This window comes from Lepisma saccharinum, chromosome 9 (assembly GCF_977018435.1).
Source record: "Lepisma saccharinum chromosome 9, izLepSacc3.1, whole genome shotgun sequence".
Taxonomy (NCBI): domain Eukaryota; kingdom Metazoa; phylum Arthropoda; class Insecta; order Zygentoma; family Lepismatidae; genus Lepisma; species Lepisma saccharinum.
The window spans coordinates 84015638-84033954 of NC_139237.1; the positions used below are offsets into that span (position 1 = coordinate 84015638).

The following is an 18317-nucleotide window of genomic DNA, read 5'->3' on the forward strand; positions in this document are numbered from 1 at the left end:
CATGTATTTGGTTAAAATCTATAATGTATTGCATAAAAACATTCATGTTTCTGGAATAGAAGACATGGGAACAAATTAATGTGCTGAAATGAAGTACCCAATTATCCGCGAATTAATTAATTTCGGTGGCAACTGCCACCATCCTCTATGCAGCATGTTAACCTTTCCAACTATATATCATCCATGTTGGGCGGAGATGACAGCTTGTAACAAATGTTTTCAGCTTTTTGAGAAGAACTGGCCTCTTACACTGTTTCTGAGGAAGTTTTTAGTCATTGCTTATCTTTTTAATGTGTTGTGTATACCCTTTACAACAATTTTAACCTTTCTCAAAGGATTCTTTTTTTTTTTTTTTTTTTTAACTTTAACGCAGGGACTCTAGATGAGAGGATTTTTCCTAGTATGCTTTAAAGCAGTGGTTCTCAACATTTTTCAGTCCGGGACCCATGGGCGTCGCCAGAAACTTTTGCAGGGGGAGTCAGGCAAATAATAAAAGTTGAACAGCAGAAAAATAATTACCACGGTTATAAATGTTATTATATAATAATAAAAACAAATATTAAGAACTAACAAAAATAAATTTTATTCAAAATTATAATAATAATAATTATTATTATGTACATGGAGAGACTCGATCCACAAAATGAGTGAATACCAGCACAACTATTTTCCATTATTTCTTTTGCATTTTATGCAGTTAGTATCTGAAATGCATTTTTATATTAACTTTTGCACATCACGTTCCAGAAAAGGCTTTAAATGTTAGGGGGAATTTTTTGTTTCATAAAGTTTATTGTGTGACCTCTCACCTACAACTGTAATTATTAGAATTATGAAAACATGTACATGTACCTGCTCTTTTGTGTGTTGAATTGGCCTTCGGTTGATGTGTACACTTCAAAGGTATGGAGATTTGTGCCGTCAGTGATGCAGAATATGAAAAACTTGCAATATGCAAAACTTTTTTTTTACCAGTATATTATTATGTCATCCTATCGATAAGTTCTCCCTGTTACAGACAGAATATCATCTGATGACAGACCACGAAGCACAGTACAGTCACGCATAGTGGTAATGTCATCGCCTTGTAATCAAGTGGTCCCAGGTTCGATACAGAGCGGAGGCACAAGTGGTTCTAATCCCACTTTAAACTGTAGGTCCAGTCCTGATTAGCCTTTCTGTGCATCAAATCAAACAATACAGTCATGTGAAGGTGCCTGGCTAAACTAGCCAGGAAAAACACTTAGGGAGAATTCACACCGAATCAACAAGTGACAGGTGACATGTTTTGCTCGAGGATTTCACCAACCAAACGTAGGCTTGTGAAGCCTGTCATTCCACTATGGTGAGAAATGTAGATTGGCTTGTTCCCAAGTGGCATGTGCCACTTCGATGTGAATTTTTCATTAGCATTTAAACTGTTCAACCTGTTGCCAGAGACAGCTCACCATGAACCCCTCGAAAAAGCGAGAAGGGTACTGCAAGGCTGGGTAAGAGAAAAGGTTTTCTACACAATAGATGAATTCATAGTTCACTCAAAAGATGATTCAAATTTCTAGAATTCATAATACATGTAATACTGTCTTCTCCATACTCACCCTATATATACGTATGTTTTTGCCATTTTTGTATTATGTTTTGTATTTGTAATGATGATGACATCTATTGCATTATTGTAATGCCTAATGACGAATAAACATATTGATATTAAAAGTGTCTCTCATGCAGCTTAACACCATGGATATCAGCTGTGGATGCATCTGGTGTATCAAACATGACAAGAAGTGGTAATGTGTGGGGAATATGTACAGCAACAACACCACATATGGATGACCCTCGATGATTGAAAGTGTCAAATGTGGTTTGAGAATTCAAATTGGGGAACACGACCAGAAGCAATATGCCACATCTAAAATAAGATGTTCAGCTAGGAAACGAAGATCTGAGAACAACTATTACGAGAAATATGCAGGCAATGGACTAGGAATTAGCCAAGAATCATACATTCTATCTTATTCAACGGTTCACAGGCATCTACAACACCTCACTTATGTGTCAAAATTGAGTAAATGTGCAAGTACGACATGAGAACATGAATAACGACACCACACATGGTAATGATGGTATGTGGCAAGTTGGAGAGAGTTCAAATGGGTCAAGATTCCCCACGTGTCATATTCGTGGACACTGCACCATCATACAACCACCTGTTTCTTACTCTCACAACATATTACAGGCAAAAATCTTCAAAATGTCAAACAGATATCTAGATCTACGAGCTATTAAATTCATGGATTCAGAAACTTATTGAAAGATGGGAGGAGGTTGAACGTTCCAGAGATATTTATTGCATAATATATTTTGATTGTATTACTCACAAGGTTGCAAAAAGACATTACTTATGAGATGACCTGTTAATTATCACAGTGGAACTCCAAATTTACAATTTCCACTTTATATACGAGGATGGATCATTAAGTATCGCACAACAATTTTTTACCACGATGTTGTTGTGGCTGGGACGTTGAAATTTTACAGAAGTATAGTTTCAAGTTCGCGCTAGATATGGCATTTGTTCGATCAGGTATAACTCTTGCGGCAGAAGCGTGAGCTACTTAAAAAAGATGGCGCGCATGTTATTGTCGTCAACGTGTGAATAGCAAAAAGTTATAGTTCGATTTTTGTGGGTGAAAGGACAAAACCCTAGTGAAATTCTCAGGGAAATGTTGGGCGTTTATGGGGAAGACTGTTTGGACCGTAGCAACATCTCCAGGTGGTGCACATTCTTTCAAGGAAGCCGTGTGAACCTTGTTGACTCGTCACGTTCCGGGCGACCAGTAACAGCTGCAACGAAACTGAATGTTAAAGCCATTGAGCAGGCAATTCTCAACGACCAGCGGATCGATCTCAGAACCTTGTCAGGGCGGTTCAACATTTCAGACTTCCATTTGTTTGGCTCAATGAAGAAATTCCTAGGTGGCCAACGCTTCAATTCCGATGAAGAAGTGCAATTGTTTGCGCAGATGGCTGTATTCCCAATTGACAGAGTTCTATGAACAGGGTATATTGAAACTAGTGCCACGATGGGGAAAATGTGTTGAAAGACTTGGCTCCTATGTGGAAATGGAGCTAAAAGATGTGGTTTCAATGTGTATAATTTATGTTGTTTTACCTATTATACTTCTTTTTTTAAAAAACGTTGTGTGATAGTTAATGATCCACCCTCGTATATATTTTTCTCTTTTGGCCTCAATGAAGCTAAATTTATAGAGTTTTCGCAGATTATACATTTTAAGTTCTTCAGCCAGAGTCTCGTGAAAATAATAATTAATATTCCACTGTAGCTTCAAATCCTTCAAATTGTAATAATGATGCACAGGTGAAAAGTGGCACAAAAATGTTTAATTAGGCAAACTCAAAACTTTATGCTTGCTTATTATCTTATCATTTGGTTTTCTCTAGTACAGTTCAATCTGCAAATACAAACAATTGTGTATATTTGACAGTTCTGTCATTTTAGTTCATGACAGAGATGATATCTGTACTAAGGAGATTTCAGACTGAGCGACACAATTCATGGTACTGAGAAAACAGCCCAGTCTGAGCAACATGCAAGCACTACATGCAGCTTTGTCTCTCTTCAGTTCAAAAGGTTTCATGGCTTATTGAAGATTAGGGTGACCATATGTCCCATTTTGACCGGGACAGTTCAGTTTCAGAGGTGTGTCCTGGTTGTCCCATCAATATTATTAAACAACACTATTTGTCCAGTTTTATAGAATTCTAGGAGTTAACTTAAAAACAAAATCTAAATTTGAGACACATTTCATGCTAAAAAAAAAATCTTGATGGAATTTTTGAACTAGCGTCATGGCCGTCGAGAATGTTCGAGCAGGCGGTTGTATTTTTTTTTTTTGTGTTCAGTTATTTGAACGGCAATATATATATGCATCGTCAAGGAGCATCCATGTAGTTTCAATACGAACCTGTGACAAGAATTTAAATTCCTGCATCTTGACACAAACTCAAGAGACATATCTCGCGTAGTGTGTGAAATATGCAGGGAGTTTTATGAACAGCTAGTGAAGAATAAAACTGTTCTCAAGAAGATTGATTCTTCTGATAAATACTTCTGGTATTTCTCAACTTCAGTGTAGAACTAACATCAAAAGAACCAGCAACAACACTATGTAAGTCATACAGAGATTGCATGCAATAATTAATACCTCTTGACAATGGGAGATCATATTTTATTTATAGTTTATGATGTATCATATGTGATCCATACGTTAATAACTAATATTATTAACAATATGTTAATATTAACAATAACTGTATAATTAGGACTAACCGATTTTACATGGGGAGGGGAGGGGAGGGGGGTTAACTGACCTCCTAGGGATGTCCCATTTTGGAGTCTTAAATATTATGGTCACCCTACTGAGGATTCACTTCCAAATGACACGTGTTGCTTGTCACTTCGGTATGAAAGCTCCCTTAAGAGTTTATGAATAAATAAATAAATTTCAGTGCAAAAGCCCAGTCCACTATTTTGTTTTTGTTAGGGGGAGCTTTTCTGAACATTATGTGATGAGTGCAAATGGAAATGTGTTGATGTGTCCAAAATTTTAGAATCAATCAATAAATGATGACAAAACATGTACATAAAAGTGGATGAATTAGATGTTTCTCCACTAGGGCACCAACAGAAAAAATAAATTATTTTATTTTCAAGTTCAAAGCTGTACAAATTGCAAGAAAAGCAATATATATTTGTAATGAATCCCCTCCAAGAAAACTGTCAAGATATGAAACAAAAAATGTAACAAAGTAACAGTTTGTTTTATGATTATCACAGGCAAAAAAAAAAAAAAAGGTTTAAACTGCATGAATTAAGAAATATACTATTTCACAAAAAAACAATTGAAAGAATAAAGAAAAAAGCATTACCTTTGACAAATCAACTCCAGTAAGAGCTTGTACTGCTGGAGGAAGCTGTCCTATTAGCCTGTTCACTTCAGATGTTGTTCGATCGTCGCCTCCCAAAAGAACAATCTCCTCCGTCTTTGCAAGTGGGGCAGAAACTTCAGCGGCAATCTGAAAGAAGGGTACGGGTTACGGAACTTGTATAAATGACTTAAGGCTAGCAAATAATTACACAACATTTAACTTAATTACCTCTCTTATATCTACAAATATAATAAACAGGATGTTTGAACTTAACTCTAATTTTTAAATTTCTCAGCAAGACTGCTTATAAAGCCAGAAAATGTGGTCTCAAGGTTTGTCTGTATATGCCTTTATTTTGCATATTTAGTACCTATATCTCAGACAATATTAATGTTAAAATTGGGCTGAACCGAAATCAATACTCTCGCCAATGCTTGAATATTGTAATAATTAAAAAGTTGTTCAAAATATTGAGTAATATTAGTCCAAGTATTCCTGATAAGCATCAATTTACCAAGAGCTTTGTTTTAAAATATTCAGTATGGAATCACAAAATCCAGTGTTTCACACAAAACTCATGCAAATAAAAAACTTATGACAATTTGGTCTGGACCTGCGGTTAAAAGTGGAACCTGAATAGCTGATCTGGCACCACTGTGCTCACAAGATCCCTGCTCAATTTTACAAGTATGAAATAAATATTATTATCATCATTATTATTATTATCAAATCAATAGTTATGGAAAATGTCATACGTTACTTCTGTACAAGAAATTTGGACTATGTAGAAATACCAGGTGTATCATAATAGACTAAACAACTTTAAGAATGTATTTAGACTAAATTATATGGAATACAAAAGTGGCATTTGTTATGTATGAATCAGCAAATCTTCAAGTTTCTATAAAAGTCTAGAAATGTCTACCAATGGCTACAAATGTTCAATGTGGGCAGTTATGCGACACACGTCCTATCGAAATTCGAGTTCCTGCCACACTTTTCCCAAGAACTCCTCCTCCACCAAAGCAAGGGCGTTTCTTATTCTCTCCTTTAGCTGTTGCACATTCTGTGGCATAGATGGCACATACGCTTTGTCTTTCACAAAGCCCCAAATGCAGAAGTCTAGGGGTGTACAGTTTGGAAACCTGTGAATGTTGCCATTATCTCTAACGCCACAATGACCTTCTTTAGAAAAGTCTTGCGCATGAAAACAGAACTTGAATATTTTCTCATTGTTATACAACAAACCTCATTGTTGTATTTCAGATAACTTTCAACAATAAACCTGGTAAGTCGTTTGCTCTATTATGATACATGCTGTACAAGTCAAACCTGGACATTTACACACAGAGAGAGTCTCAGTCATACTATGGAAAATACACAGACCAAAACATAAGATGGAGGTTGGGGAATACTTTATAATCATGAATTGAGAGAAGAATATGTATCTCCTGATATTATAGCAGAAATCAAGGCAAGGAGATTGAGCTGGGTATGACACTTGATTAGAATGGATTAAAACGGCAGTAAAGAAACTTCAACAATAGATGATGTAGAGAGAGACATTAGAACTTGGGGACGACAAGATGGAGACAAATTGTGCAAGACAGAAAAAGGGATACTGACATCGTTGAGAAGGCTGTACTACATACAATATTCTAAATTTGTCAACCAATACAGCTCTGACGATCATGTGACTGAAAAACAAAATTTAACATTTCAACAGGCATCGCAATGATTATGTTGGAGATTTATATCTAAAGAACTAACCACGATTTATCTTTCTTTACATATTTTTACATACAGTAAAAACTGCATATCCCTGAACTTCTATAAGAAGGAAACCTGTAAATATGGAAAAAAAAAGTCCCCAGAACGGACCGATTTTATGCCTGAAAATGACCTGCTTAAGGCGGAAAACTCCTTAACACGAAAACAGAACACCATTTAAAGACCAACAAAATGTCTTTATTCTCAGTAAGACAGAAATTTCTTCCTTTATTTTTTTCGCTCCCAAGAAAACAATGCACGCCTCTGTTGACACTCGCTTATCAGTAACATTGTCGATATGAAAGAATGTACTACAATACTATAGTTGTTACGATTCCCTTTCTTTCTTTCATCTCTTACCCTCTTTCTCCACCTTTCTTTGTCTATTTCTCCTCTGTTCTTTAGTCATCTTTCTATTTTTCTTGTTATCTCTCTCTGTTTCTTCACTTTTATCTCAATCTCTCTTCACCTCTCTTATTCCATCTTTCAATCTTTCTCTTTCCCTCTATGCACATCGCGCTACAACGCCAGGGGTCCCGGGTTCGAATCCTGACATGGGCATGGATGTTTGTGAGTGTCCATTTTACTTTGCTTTTTGTGCCACTTTTGGCTAATTTGCGAAGATGGAGATGAGTGCTGATATGATGAAATTGATGAATGTATCGCATTTTTATTCATGTACGTACATGCATTAGTACTCTACATTATAAGTAATGCGAAATGTAAATCTGTCTTTCCATTATTTCCTGCAGCGCTCTATACTGTATTTAAAGTCAACCCTGTATAAGAAGGAAAACTGTTAAGACGGAAAATTTTGCTCGGAACCATCATGTTTCGGAATAGACAGGTTTTACTGTATAACAGAACCTTTATGTTGCTCATTTGGCTATTCATTTGTTTCTGTATAACTTCAATTATTTATTTGGAGTCCTACAATGATAATGATGATAACAGTGTTTGTACATGATGTGTGAAGTAAAGATGGCCAAATCAATTTTTTTTTTCTACGGAGTATATGATCATAAAATAAGAAAGACAAAACTTTCTTGATAAATTCTACCCGAAAAGTGGAAAAAATTGTTCAAACCCCCCCCCCCTCCCCTTGGGTAGTAAAATTTCCGAATTGAGATTTTAAATTTTCCAGAATCCTGGTATTTGTGGCCATCGCTGGTGTGAAAGTAAGATATGGTAGGACAAAGGTTCTGTATCAGTAAGTATGTCTGTCACCTCGAAAACAAAAATCTTGATCAGACTTGTCATTTGTAAGCATAGTAACAACAGGAAGTAGTTCGAACATTTTTTCCAAAATCGATATTTGAACCGCAGGATCCAAAAAAGGAGAAATACTATGAAGGAAATACAATGGATCCAGAACTACTTTTTCCAGTTCTTTCTAGCACTAACCGTGGGCAAATATATGCTTTTGTTTACTTATATTTTTTCTATGAACCATTACTTTCATATATTCTGTGTAAGTTGCTTTGCAATGCTCTTCAATATGTGTTTTATTATTTTAAAAACGAGAGTGTTGTATGCTTTATAGTGCTAGATACTCCGAGAAGTTTCATATTGATGATGTCACAGAAACCCTACAGTGTTTGTAAACAAGGGGGCTGAAAAAAGGTCTCTTATGACCAGACCTTCAAGAGCGGGGGGAAAGCGGTCGAAGAACCTTGGATTCGTAGACCTGCTGCAATGACCAGGCCCACCTGACACCATTGCACTCGACAGGAAACATAGTGGGATGGTCAGGTGGGAGGGGTAGAACTGGGCTCTCCTTTCGATGCGCTAAACTTAGTGAATCTCTTGCATATATCTAGCTGTTTCATGGTGTCACTTGACCAATTTCGCTTAAATTTGCGAATATTCTGACTTATTTTTTACCTCTTCTCTAAAATATTTAAAACGCAATATTTTTATTATTTTGCATTGTCATCGCTGCATCTCCCGATGACCGGACGCCTTGCCTCTGACAAATTTCTGTATGTTTCGTACAAGTCAGTAAATTAAACTATTGCCTTGCGGTTCGAAGTACCTCAGAACACTGATTTTAACTTTGGTCATTAAATCTTATGATAACATTTAAACATAATTTAGAAACACTTAGTATATTTAGATTCTAAGGAAACCCAAACTTGTGCAAAAGAGCTATCGAACTAGCAACACTGGAAACTTGACCTAATTTCTATTGCCAAGTTCGGACTTAAGTCCATATACCAACAAGTTTCTTGTGGACACTTTAATGCACATACAATATCAGCACTATGCCACTAAACTTCAGTGGAAAACAAGCTGCTGTTGTCTTGGCTCAGTGAGGTTGGTGAGTTGCAGGATGGTGTCCTCCACAATTCCACATACTTTTCAACAGGAAAATCTTTGACCACCAGACCATTAATGGATACGAATTATTTTTTCAATTGTACTTGTTACATAGGCCACGGTAGCTCAGTCGTTAGAGCCCCGGGTTTGATCCCCGGCTGCTCAAGCTGCTCTGGCACTCACCCAGCGTCATATAAATTGGGTACCTGGAGGAAACTCTGGGGGGGGGGGGTAAAGGCGGCCAGGGGCATGGTACTTATCACATCACCCCCATCTTCGGCCATGATCAAGAAAGTGTGGGGCCCTAACTCCACACACCTATATGCCTTCATGGCATGGTGAAAAGCACAGGGGAGCACTTTACCTTTTTTTAACTTGTTACATAGTTTAGAAATGGTATGCTGTGTACTTTCAATTTTAGTTTCATTGAGGGAGATAAAAAACATCCCTGGCTGGGATAAAAAGTAATATTTTTGTAAACGGGGTAATCTCCAGCATCCCCCCTCCTCCCATTAATTCACCCACTGTCTTCGTGCAGTAAAAAGGCTCTCAAGTTTTAACTTTCAAACAAATACCTTAGGCAAGGCCTCCAGCACCAAAGCCATAATGGCAGCCTCTCCATACTGCTTGTAAGCCGCTGCCTTCATTCTCATTCTTTCGGCCTCTGCTTTCCCTACAGCCTCGATGGCGTAAGCTTCTGCTGCACCCAGCTTTTTGATTTTCTCAGCCTCTGCTTTAGCTACTTCCACTGTCTGAGTCCTGGAATTAGGAGAGAAAAAAATGTATAATCAATATATATTGCTCACATCAATGTAAGAAAATAGTAATGGTCCCAAATTGATGGAGAATACACATTTAGGATGAAAGCAACACAAATATTTTTAAAATGCTTGTGAAAGTGTTGCACCAGCTATTCCATGTGCAAGATGCAAGGTGATTACTAGAGACCAAATATTAGAAGAAAAAATTTATACTCTAAAAAGGACAAAAAAAAAATGGAAAATTATTGCCAAAAAAAGGAAGTGAAAAAGGACTGTCGTTTACTTTTGCACTCCACTAGAAGTATTATTTTAAATGAAAGCACAATATACAGGGTGGCTCAAAAGGTCACTTAACACCCCCGGTACAAGGCCACTGCAGCGCGCAACGTGGAAATGGTTATGACCAATCGTTATCAGGCCAAGGGGGAACCACATTGACGCCACCTGCACGGTCGGCGGCCATCTTGATGTCCGCCATCTTTAATTCAACTTCAGAATTTTAAATGAGAAGGAGATGATATGATATATCAAATCAGGCTAGAATTTCACGAGAAATGCAATGGTGAAGGTTTTTTCGACGTATCTTTAACCAGTAAAAAGTTATGACTGAATTCTTGTACCAATTTGCTCCTTTTCGAGGTGTTAGAAAAATGCCTTAAAATTTGTTTAGCGCATCGGTAATGCATCGAGATCAAAGTGATGTCTAGGGAGAGAAGTTCGCATTCCATTGCACACGATTTTAATCTGATACATCCATGAAGAGCTGCGCATTATGAATGGTTGTCGCGAACAATTTACAGTTTGACGCTTCCATTGAATTAAAAGTCCTTCACAGTGACAAGGCTAATGTTTATGTTCATAAGGAAGTTCATAAACAGAATATGCGACCCTTGTCATCTGATAACTAACTTTGGACAGAAACTGCTTCACAATGTTCCCATAGTGTTCTGGTGTTCCTCCCTATTGAAAAAAACTCTAAAAAGTACCTTCTTCCATAAGCAAGGATGAAAGAACCTGTTTATTTAACAAATCCAAGTAGCCCTAAGCATTTAAGGTTCCGTTGATGGAAAATTGACTAACCAATTGTGTTCCACACAGCACCCCACACCATTAACTTACCACCACTAACCATTCAGCTTTGATCTGTCGAAAATGGGTTATCAGATAAAAAGCATCGAATATTCTGTTTATGAACTTCCTTATGAACATAAATATTAGCCTTGTCACTGTGAAGGACTTTTCATTTAATGGAAGCATCACACTGTAATTGTTCGCGACATCCATTCATAATGCACAGCTCTTCATGGATGTATCCGATTAAAATCTTGTGCAATTTCATGCGAACTTCTCTCCCTAGACGTCACTTTGATCTCGATGCGTTACCAATGCGCTAAACAAATTTTAAGGCATTTTTGTAACACCTCGAAAAGGAACAAATTGGTACAAGAATTCAGTCATAACATTTTAATGGTTAAAGGTACATTAAAAAACCTTCACCATTGCATTTCTCGTGAAATTCTAGCCTGATTTGATATATCATATCACCCCCTTCCCATTTAAAATTCTGAAGTTGAATTCAAGATGGCGGACATCAAGATGGCCGCCGACCGTGCGGGTCGCGTCAATGTGGTTCCCCCTTGGCCTGGCAATGATTGGTCATCACCACTTCCATGTTGCGCGCTGCAGTGGCCTTGTACCGAAGGTGTTAAGTGACTTTTTGAGCCACCCTGTATATCATTCATATGTAAAAAGGGACACATTACATTTCGTATGAAGTAAAGTAAAAAATGCAAGAAATTTAATGTATCTCTTTGAAAAATAAAAAAGGAATTCCCTGTAAAATCTGGTCTCTAGTGATTAATAATGACTTCTTAGTAATCATACACAATATACTTGATGACTTAAAAAGCTGTAGCAAGATTTGGGTGGGGGTAACAACTATTGATAAAATGTGTTGAAAAATCATTAGCGAAAAACAGTACTGACCTAACAACATACAATTTGATCACATTTTCTCTGGATATCAGACAGATTAGTTCCCGATATGCTTCGGAGCTTTCGAGAGCTAATGCCACTCTCATAGTCAGGGATTGCAGCTGAGAGCCAAGTTCACCATCATCTTCAGGTATTGAAGTTGAAAGCTAAGGTTACCCTGATCTTCAGGGATTGCAGTCAACAGCTAGGTTTTCTCTCATCTTCAGGAATTGAAGTCTAGAGCTAAGTTTACCATAAATTCAGGAATTGAAGTCTAGAACTAAGTTTACCATAAATTCAGGAATTGATGTCTAGAACTAAGTTTACTTTATCTTCAGGGATTGAAGGCTAGAGCTAAGATTACGCTTATCTTCAGGGATTGAAGGCTAGAGCTAAGTTTAGCTTCTCTTCAGGGATTGAAGTCTAGAGCTAAGTTTAGCTTCTCTTCAGGGATTGAAGTCTAGAGCTAGGTTTACCCTCATCTTCAGGGATTGATGTCTAGAACTAAGTTTACCTTATCTTCAGGGATTGAAGGCTAGAGCTAAGATTACCCTGATCTTCAGGGATTGAAGTCTAGAGCTAAGATTACCCTGATCTTCAGGAATTGAAGTCTAGAGCTAAGTTTACCATAAATTCAGGGATCGATGTCTAGAACTAAGTTTACCTTATCTTCAGGGATTGAAGGCTAGAGCTAAGATTACCCTGATCTTCAGGGATTGAAGTCTAGAGCTAAGTTTAGCTTCTCTTCAGGGATTGAAGTCTAGAGCTAAGTTTAGCTTCTCTTCAGGGATTGAAGTCTAGAGCTAGGTTTACCCTCATCTTCAGGGATTGATGTCTAGAACTAAGTTTACCTTATCTTCAGGGATTGAAGTCTAGAGCTAAGATTACCCTCATCTTCAGGAATTGAAGTCTAGAGCTAGGTTTACCCTCATTTTCAGGAATTGAAGTCTAGAGCTAGGTTTACCCTCATCTTCAGGAATTGAAGTCTAGAGCTAAGTTTAGCTTCTCTTCAGGGATTGAAGTCTAGAGCTAAGTTTACCCCATCTTCAGGGATTGAAGTCTAGAGCTAAGTTTACCTTATCTACAAGGTTGAAGTCTAGAGCTAAGCTTAACCTCATCTTCATCAGGGATTGTAGTAGAGAGCTAAGATTACTCTATCTTCAGGGATTGAAGTGCAGAAGCATATCTGAAACTCTCTGGGCAGATAGCCCAAGAAAATCTGTTTGTTATTCATTTTCAGGTAATCTTCAAGAACTATTTAACTTACAATGTATCTGTCACTGTACATACCGATTGTGACTATTGTATTCTGAAAATACTAGTTTTGTCAGAACGTTACCAAACATTTCAAACTCGCATAACAGAAAATGTTTACGATGTTCCTCACAGGATACTGTTATGTGAAAAATATGGAAACATTCATGAGAAAAATTAAAGCAAAATGGTAAATTTGTATTATTTTACTGTTTAGTAAGAAAAAGAAAAGTTTTCATCATGTCACTTTATATACTTATAAGAAATTACGAGAAATGATTAATATTTCTTAATGTATTGCAATAGTGAGAAATGAGGTCCCTACATGTGGGGTTGGTTTCAGTTCCACTCCCTTACATAACTAAAAGGAAAAGTCAATGAAGAAGTTATTGGCTTTTGAATTCAGCAGCTCATAATACGAGCTCGTATATTTAAAATGACTACATTTTTATGAAAAAATCACATTGTAGAGCAGTGTGATTTGCCAAATTTTGCAGCTGGCCCATGCCAATGGCTATAGACCAACTCAGAAGTGAATATATGCAAGTTTTGTGTTAGTGCTAGGTTGTCGGTGATCAGGAAAATATGTTAACCAGCTGACAAAAGTGTCTGAATTACGCAACGTGGCATATGCATGAGTCACATAAAATCAAGGGTATATCCACTTTTAATTTAAATACTATCTCATGGACATGTGGGAATAGATTGGATACCCAAAATTGAACACGTTTTAGATGCTATTCTGAGACATTCGAAAGACATCGCATGCCTATCCAAAATATCTACGCTTCTGAAGTGGAAGTCTTACATTTGATGCAAGGCAAGAGAAAATGCATGCTTATAGATCAGTGTTAGAAGCGGAAAGTTTTAGATAGTAGGATGTTTGCTCAAACCTTGGTCAAAAACAGATTGTTGAGGAGATTGTTGCATGGTTTAAAATAGTAACAATGATGCAAGTAGTGAATTGCATTATGGAACTTTCAGATGCAGATATGGTGTTTACTCATATATTGCACCCTTCGAGCATTATTCTAAATATCCATGAAACAAAACAAGAAGGGATAATGAATCAGTGTTTGAAGCGGATACTCCCAGCTGGAGGGGGGGTATGCTTAAATAAATTATCCTAGCCCCCCTCCTCGCACATTGCTTGCAAACAACTATTGTCATTGAAGTAAGTCTTGAAGCTTTCCTGGCAATGAAGGATGAAAAGATTCTCTCGGGCTATCGACCAGGTGAGTTGTAGAAAAGATTCCAAGCTTTCGAGAGCTAACATCACTCTCATCTTCAGGGTAGAAGTACAGTCCTGAGCATCAACCCGAAATATATTTATTCGTGGAGGGGGGTTCCCGGTGAAGATGGCAGAGTCAGCAGAGACGTGGCACATGATTGGTCTGCCATCTTCACTGGGAATCCCCTATACAAACATACACACAAATTTATATATATATATAAATCAAAGAAGGTAAAAGGAAACACTCACCGGACAGTAGAAAAATTCAAAATTTCGCTAACTTCATAGCATCATCGGCGTGAGGAGAAAGAGACTGAACCGGAAGTTGGGGTCCTGCAGAGTTGCCAGGTCCCCATCGAAGAAGTAGCGGTGCGTAGAAAAAAAAACACTGTTTCGTCACTAGGCTCGTCGTAAACTGTGAGTGTGTAGGATGAGTTGGGAGGGAGGGCGGGAGGGATGGGATGGCTTGGGAGGGATGGTCTGTGAGGGATGGGCATTACTGGATGGCCTTGTTCAGGCCAGGTGGAGTGGTTGCACTCATGGCCGATATATAGGCCCTCTCCCATCTTTTGCGAACAGAGGTGTTGGCTGGTTGGGGTAGGAGATGGATGATCGCTACCCGGAAGCAGTCGTTGAAACTGATGTTGTGGTGGTTGGTGTGGATGGCGACAGTGAAGTCCAGGTTGTGGGTGGAGGAGCGGTGGTTATTGATGCGGAGGTTGAGGGCCGTTCATGTTTCCCCCAGGTAAAAATCACCACAGATGTTGCAGGTGAGGATGTAGATAAGGTTTGAGGCATGGCAGTTCCCTTTGCGATGGAGGGTAAATTTGCCAGTGGCCGTGTGCACCTGGAGGGTGTGAGAGGTAATGAGGATGGGGCAGGTCTTGCACCTGGGGCGGTTGCATTTATGGGCCGGGAGGGGGGGGGGGGTGTTGGATGTGTGGTGAAGGAGTGTTGTGGACCAGAATGTTTTGGAGGTTGGGGGGGGGGCGTTTGAAAACCACTCTGGGTTTGTTGGGCTCTGTCTGCAAAAGATGGGAGAGGGCCTATATATCGGCCATGAGTGCAACCACTCCACCTGGCCTGAACAAGGCCACCCAGTAATGCCCATCCCTCCTAAGCCATCCCATCCCTCCCGCCCTCCCTCCCAACTCATCCTACACACTCACAGTTTACGACGAGCCTGGTGACAAAACAGTGTTTTTTTTCGTTCTATCCACCGCTTTTTCTTCGATGGGGACCTGGCAACTCTGCAGGACCCCAACTTCCGGTTCAGTCTCTTTCTCCTCACACCGATGATGCTACGAAGTTAGTGAAAATTTGAATTTTTCTACTGTCCGGTGAGTGTTTCCTTTTACCTTCTTTGATTTTTACTTAGCCCTTTTGGCCCTCCTTGCTTTTACCCATATATATACACACATATACTGGATTGACACTCAGGACTGCACTTCTACCCATGAGATAAGAGTGATGTTAGCTCTTGAAAGAGCTTGGAATCTTTTTCACAACTCACCTGGTCGATAGCCCGAGAGAATCTTTCCAACTACCTAGGTATTGTCAATATTTCAATAGTAACTATAGGTGAACATACAGCAGTGACAGCATAAAATAATTAAATTTATATTGATTCCTCTTGAGTAAATATTTTTGAACTTGCACTTCACTGCGATTCTGTTATGGAATGATCTTGCACTGCATCCCAAAGCATAAATAAACAAGAGCAACTTCTAAAAATATGAAACTATATGAACAGCAGATTCTGCTTAATTTTTGGTCCGATTCTTGTTTTACTCTGAACGTGTCGTAAATGAGAAATGGAACTAGTGAATGAAGCCTATAGATACCTTTTTCCTTCAGCAATCATTTGGACTTTGTAGCTTTCAGCTTCGGCTGGGAGTCTCACTGTGGCGTTCAGTTCCCTTTCTTTCCTCTGGACTTCTTGCTCCTCCACCTCAATCTGTTTTCGCCGTTCGACCACTTCGATCTGGATTTCCTCGTTTCGGATTCTTTGTCGGATTTTGGCTGCCTGAAGTTCGTATGCTAGCTGAGATTCTGCTTTCTGTTGGAGAAGAAAACGATCTTAGCACTCTAGGAAGTCAGACAAAAACAAGGTGAGAAAATTTGATACATACGCCATCAACCGGCATCTCCAGAAATTTTTGTAGGGGGTGTCAGGCTATTGACAAAACCTGAATAGTAGAAACAAAATAATAATAATAATTATTATCATGGTTATGATTGTTATTATACAATAATAACTATTCTAAACTAATAAAAATGAACCAATTCTATGGCAAATTATTTTGATGGATCCACCAGATCAGTGGACATTTAGCACAATTGCTTTTCATTATTTTTTTATTTTTTTTTACATTTTGTTTAGTAGCGCCAAGACTTCTGAAACCTAGGGAAATATGCGAACTGCAGGCTTCCCCGTGACTTTTAACTAGCAACACTAGTGCCTGCTTTCTTGCCAGGGTTTCAAATGCGTTGGTGGATCTATACTGCTAGTGTAGCAAAATTAATTTTCTATTTTGTTATTAACTTTACACACCTCATTCAAGAAAACATTCTAAAAAAACTTTGGGGAAAATTTCAGTCTTAAAGTTCATGTTGTCTGACCCCTCCCATAAAACTTAATTTTTGGAATTTTGTAAAACTGTGGAACCATTTATTCTTCCCTGTATTTCACACTTATTATTATTTTTTTTATCTAATCCAGTTTTTACTTTGGCTATTCTGTTTATATGCTAACTAATTGATCATTATTTTTGTTACTAACTAAAAAATCAACAAGCTTTCTGCTATTTTGTATCTTAAGAGGGAGGGGGAAGCGAGGGACTGGTTCAACCCCCACCTCCCCTTCCTCCTGAAGTCCAGAACACTAACTGCCAGACCAGGGCTATAGCAGTATGCATTTATTAATGTTAATAATTTAAGTTTTTCATTACCTATTTAATTTTACACTTTCAAACAATGATCTTGCAACAGGTCACAATGAAAGTTGACTATGGCAGAATATTTTAACTTTTAACTATCACTGTCCTCATACCATCACTGTTTTAGTGTAAGTTTTATACAATTTACGCATACAGAAAAAGAAAATATATACTTACAGCTGTGTTGACTTCCTTATCAAAATTTGCCTTCTGGAGTTTATACATTCGAGCGTTATCTTCTATTTTCGTATCAGTGTTGTACTTTATATCCATTGCAGCCTTTTCACATTCTGCTTCCTAGAAGGATGAGAAGATGTAATACCATGTAACTCAAAGATAATAAGATATATGTTATCAACTTTGCATGAAAGAAAAATCCTTTGCTTTTCATAAGTTCAACAGGAAAATTAAACTTCTGAATGGCAGCATTAGAAAAAAACATTGCATCACAAATTGTAAGGAAAGTAAAATATTACTTCAGATTATCTTCCATGGTTTTAGCACGTTTGCTACACTATACCTTCCTAGATCTTACAACGGCACTTGATATGGTTGATCATAAAATTCTAATATCAAAATTGAATAATATGGGAATAAGCGGAGCTACACATTAGAAAGAAGATATGAATATGTAGAATTATGTTCAGAAAAGTCCAAATTAGATGTAGACTTATTAGGGAATGATATAAATACAATTAAGAATAATGCTAAAATATTTTTCAAAACTGCTAAAGAGATAGGTTTGGAAGTTAACAAAGAGAAAACTAAATATATGCTTACAGGCTGAAACCAAGTGTTATGTAATGATCAAAATCTAATTATTGATAACAACTCGTTTAAACCAGTTTCCAAATTCAAATACTTAGGAGTAATATTAACAAATGAAAATTATATTAAAGAGAAAATAAAAAGTAGGCTTAATTCAGGAAATGCATGTTACTTCTTTCTTCATAAATTTTTGTCTTCTCGTTTAATATCTAAGAAACTAAAAGTTAAAATATACAAAACAGTATTTTGCCTGTAGTATTATATGGGTGTGAAACTTGGTCCCTTACATTGAAAGAGGAACATAAATTGAGAGTATTTGAAAATAAGATCCTTAGGAAAATCTTTGGA

The 18317-nt window shown here is 37.6% G+C and overlaps 1 protein-coding gene across 2 annotated transcripts in view; it reads right to left on the reverse strand.

Moving 5' to 3' along the window:
* The window catches only part of Flo2 (flotillin-2), a 63413-nt gene that overhangs the window by 5094 nt on the left and 40002 nt on the right, over positions 1-18317 (reverse strand). For both annotated transcript variants that reach the window (XM_083128528.1, XM_083128530.1), the window contains 4 exons: positions 17379-17498; positions 16107-16321; positions 9615-9798; positions 4951-5097 (listed from right to left, as the gene is read on the reverse strand). In XM_083128528.1, the coding sequence (XP_082984654.1) occupies positions 4951-5097; positions 9615-9798; positions 16107-16321; positions 17379-17498 (666 nt within the window). The remainder of the gene's footprint in view (positions 1-4950; positions 5098-9614; positions 9799-16106; positions 16322-17378; positions 17499-18317) is intronic.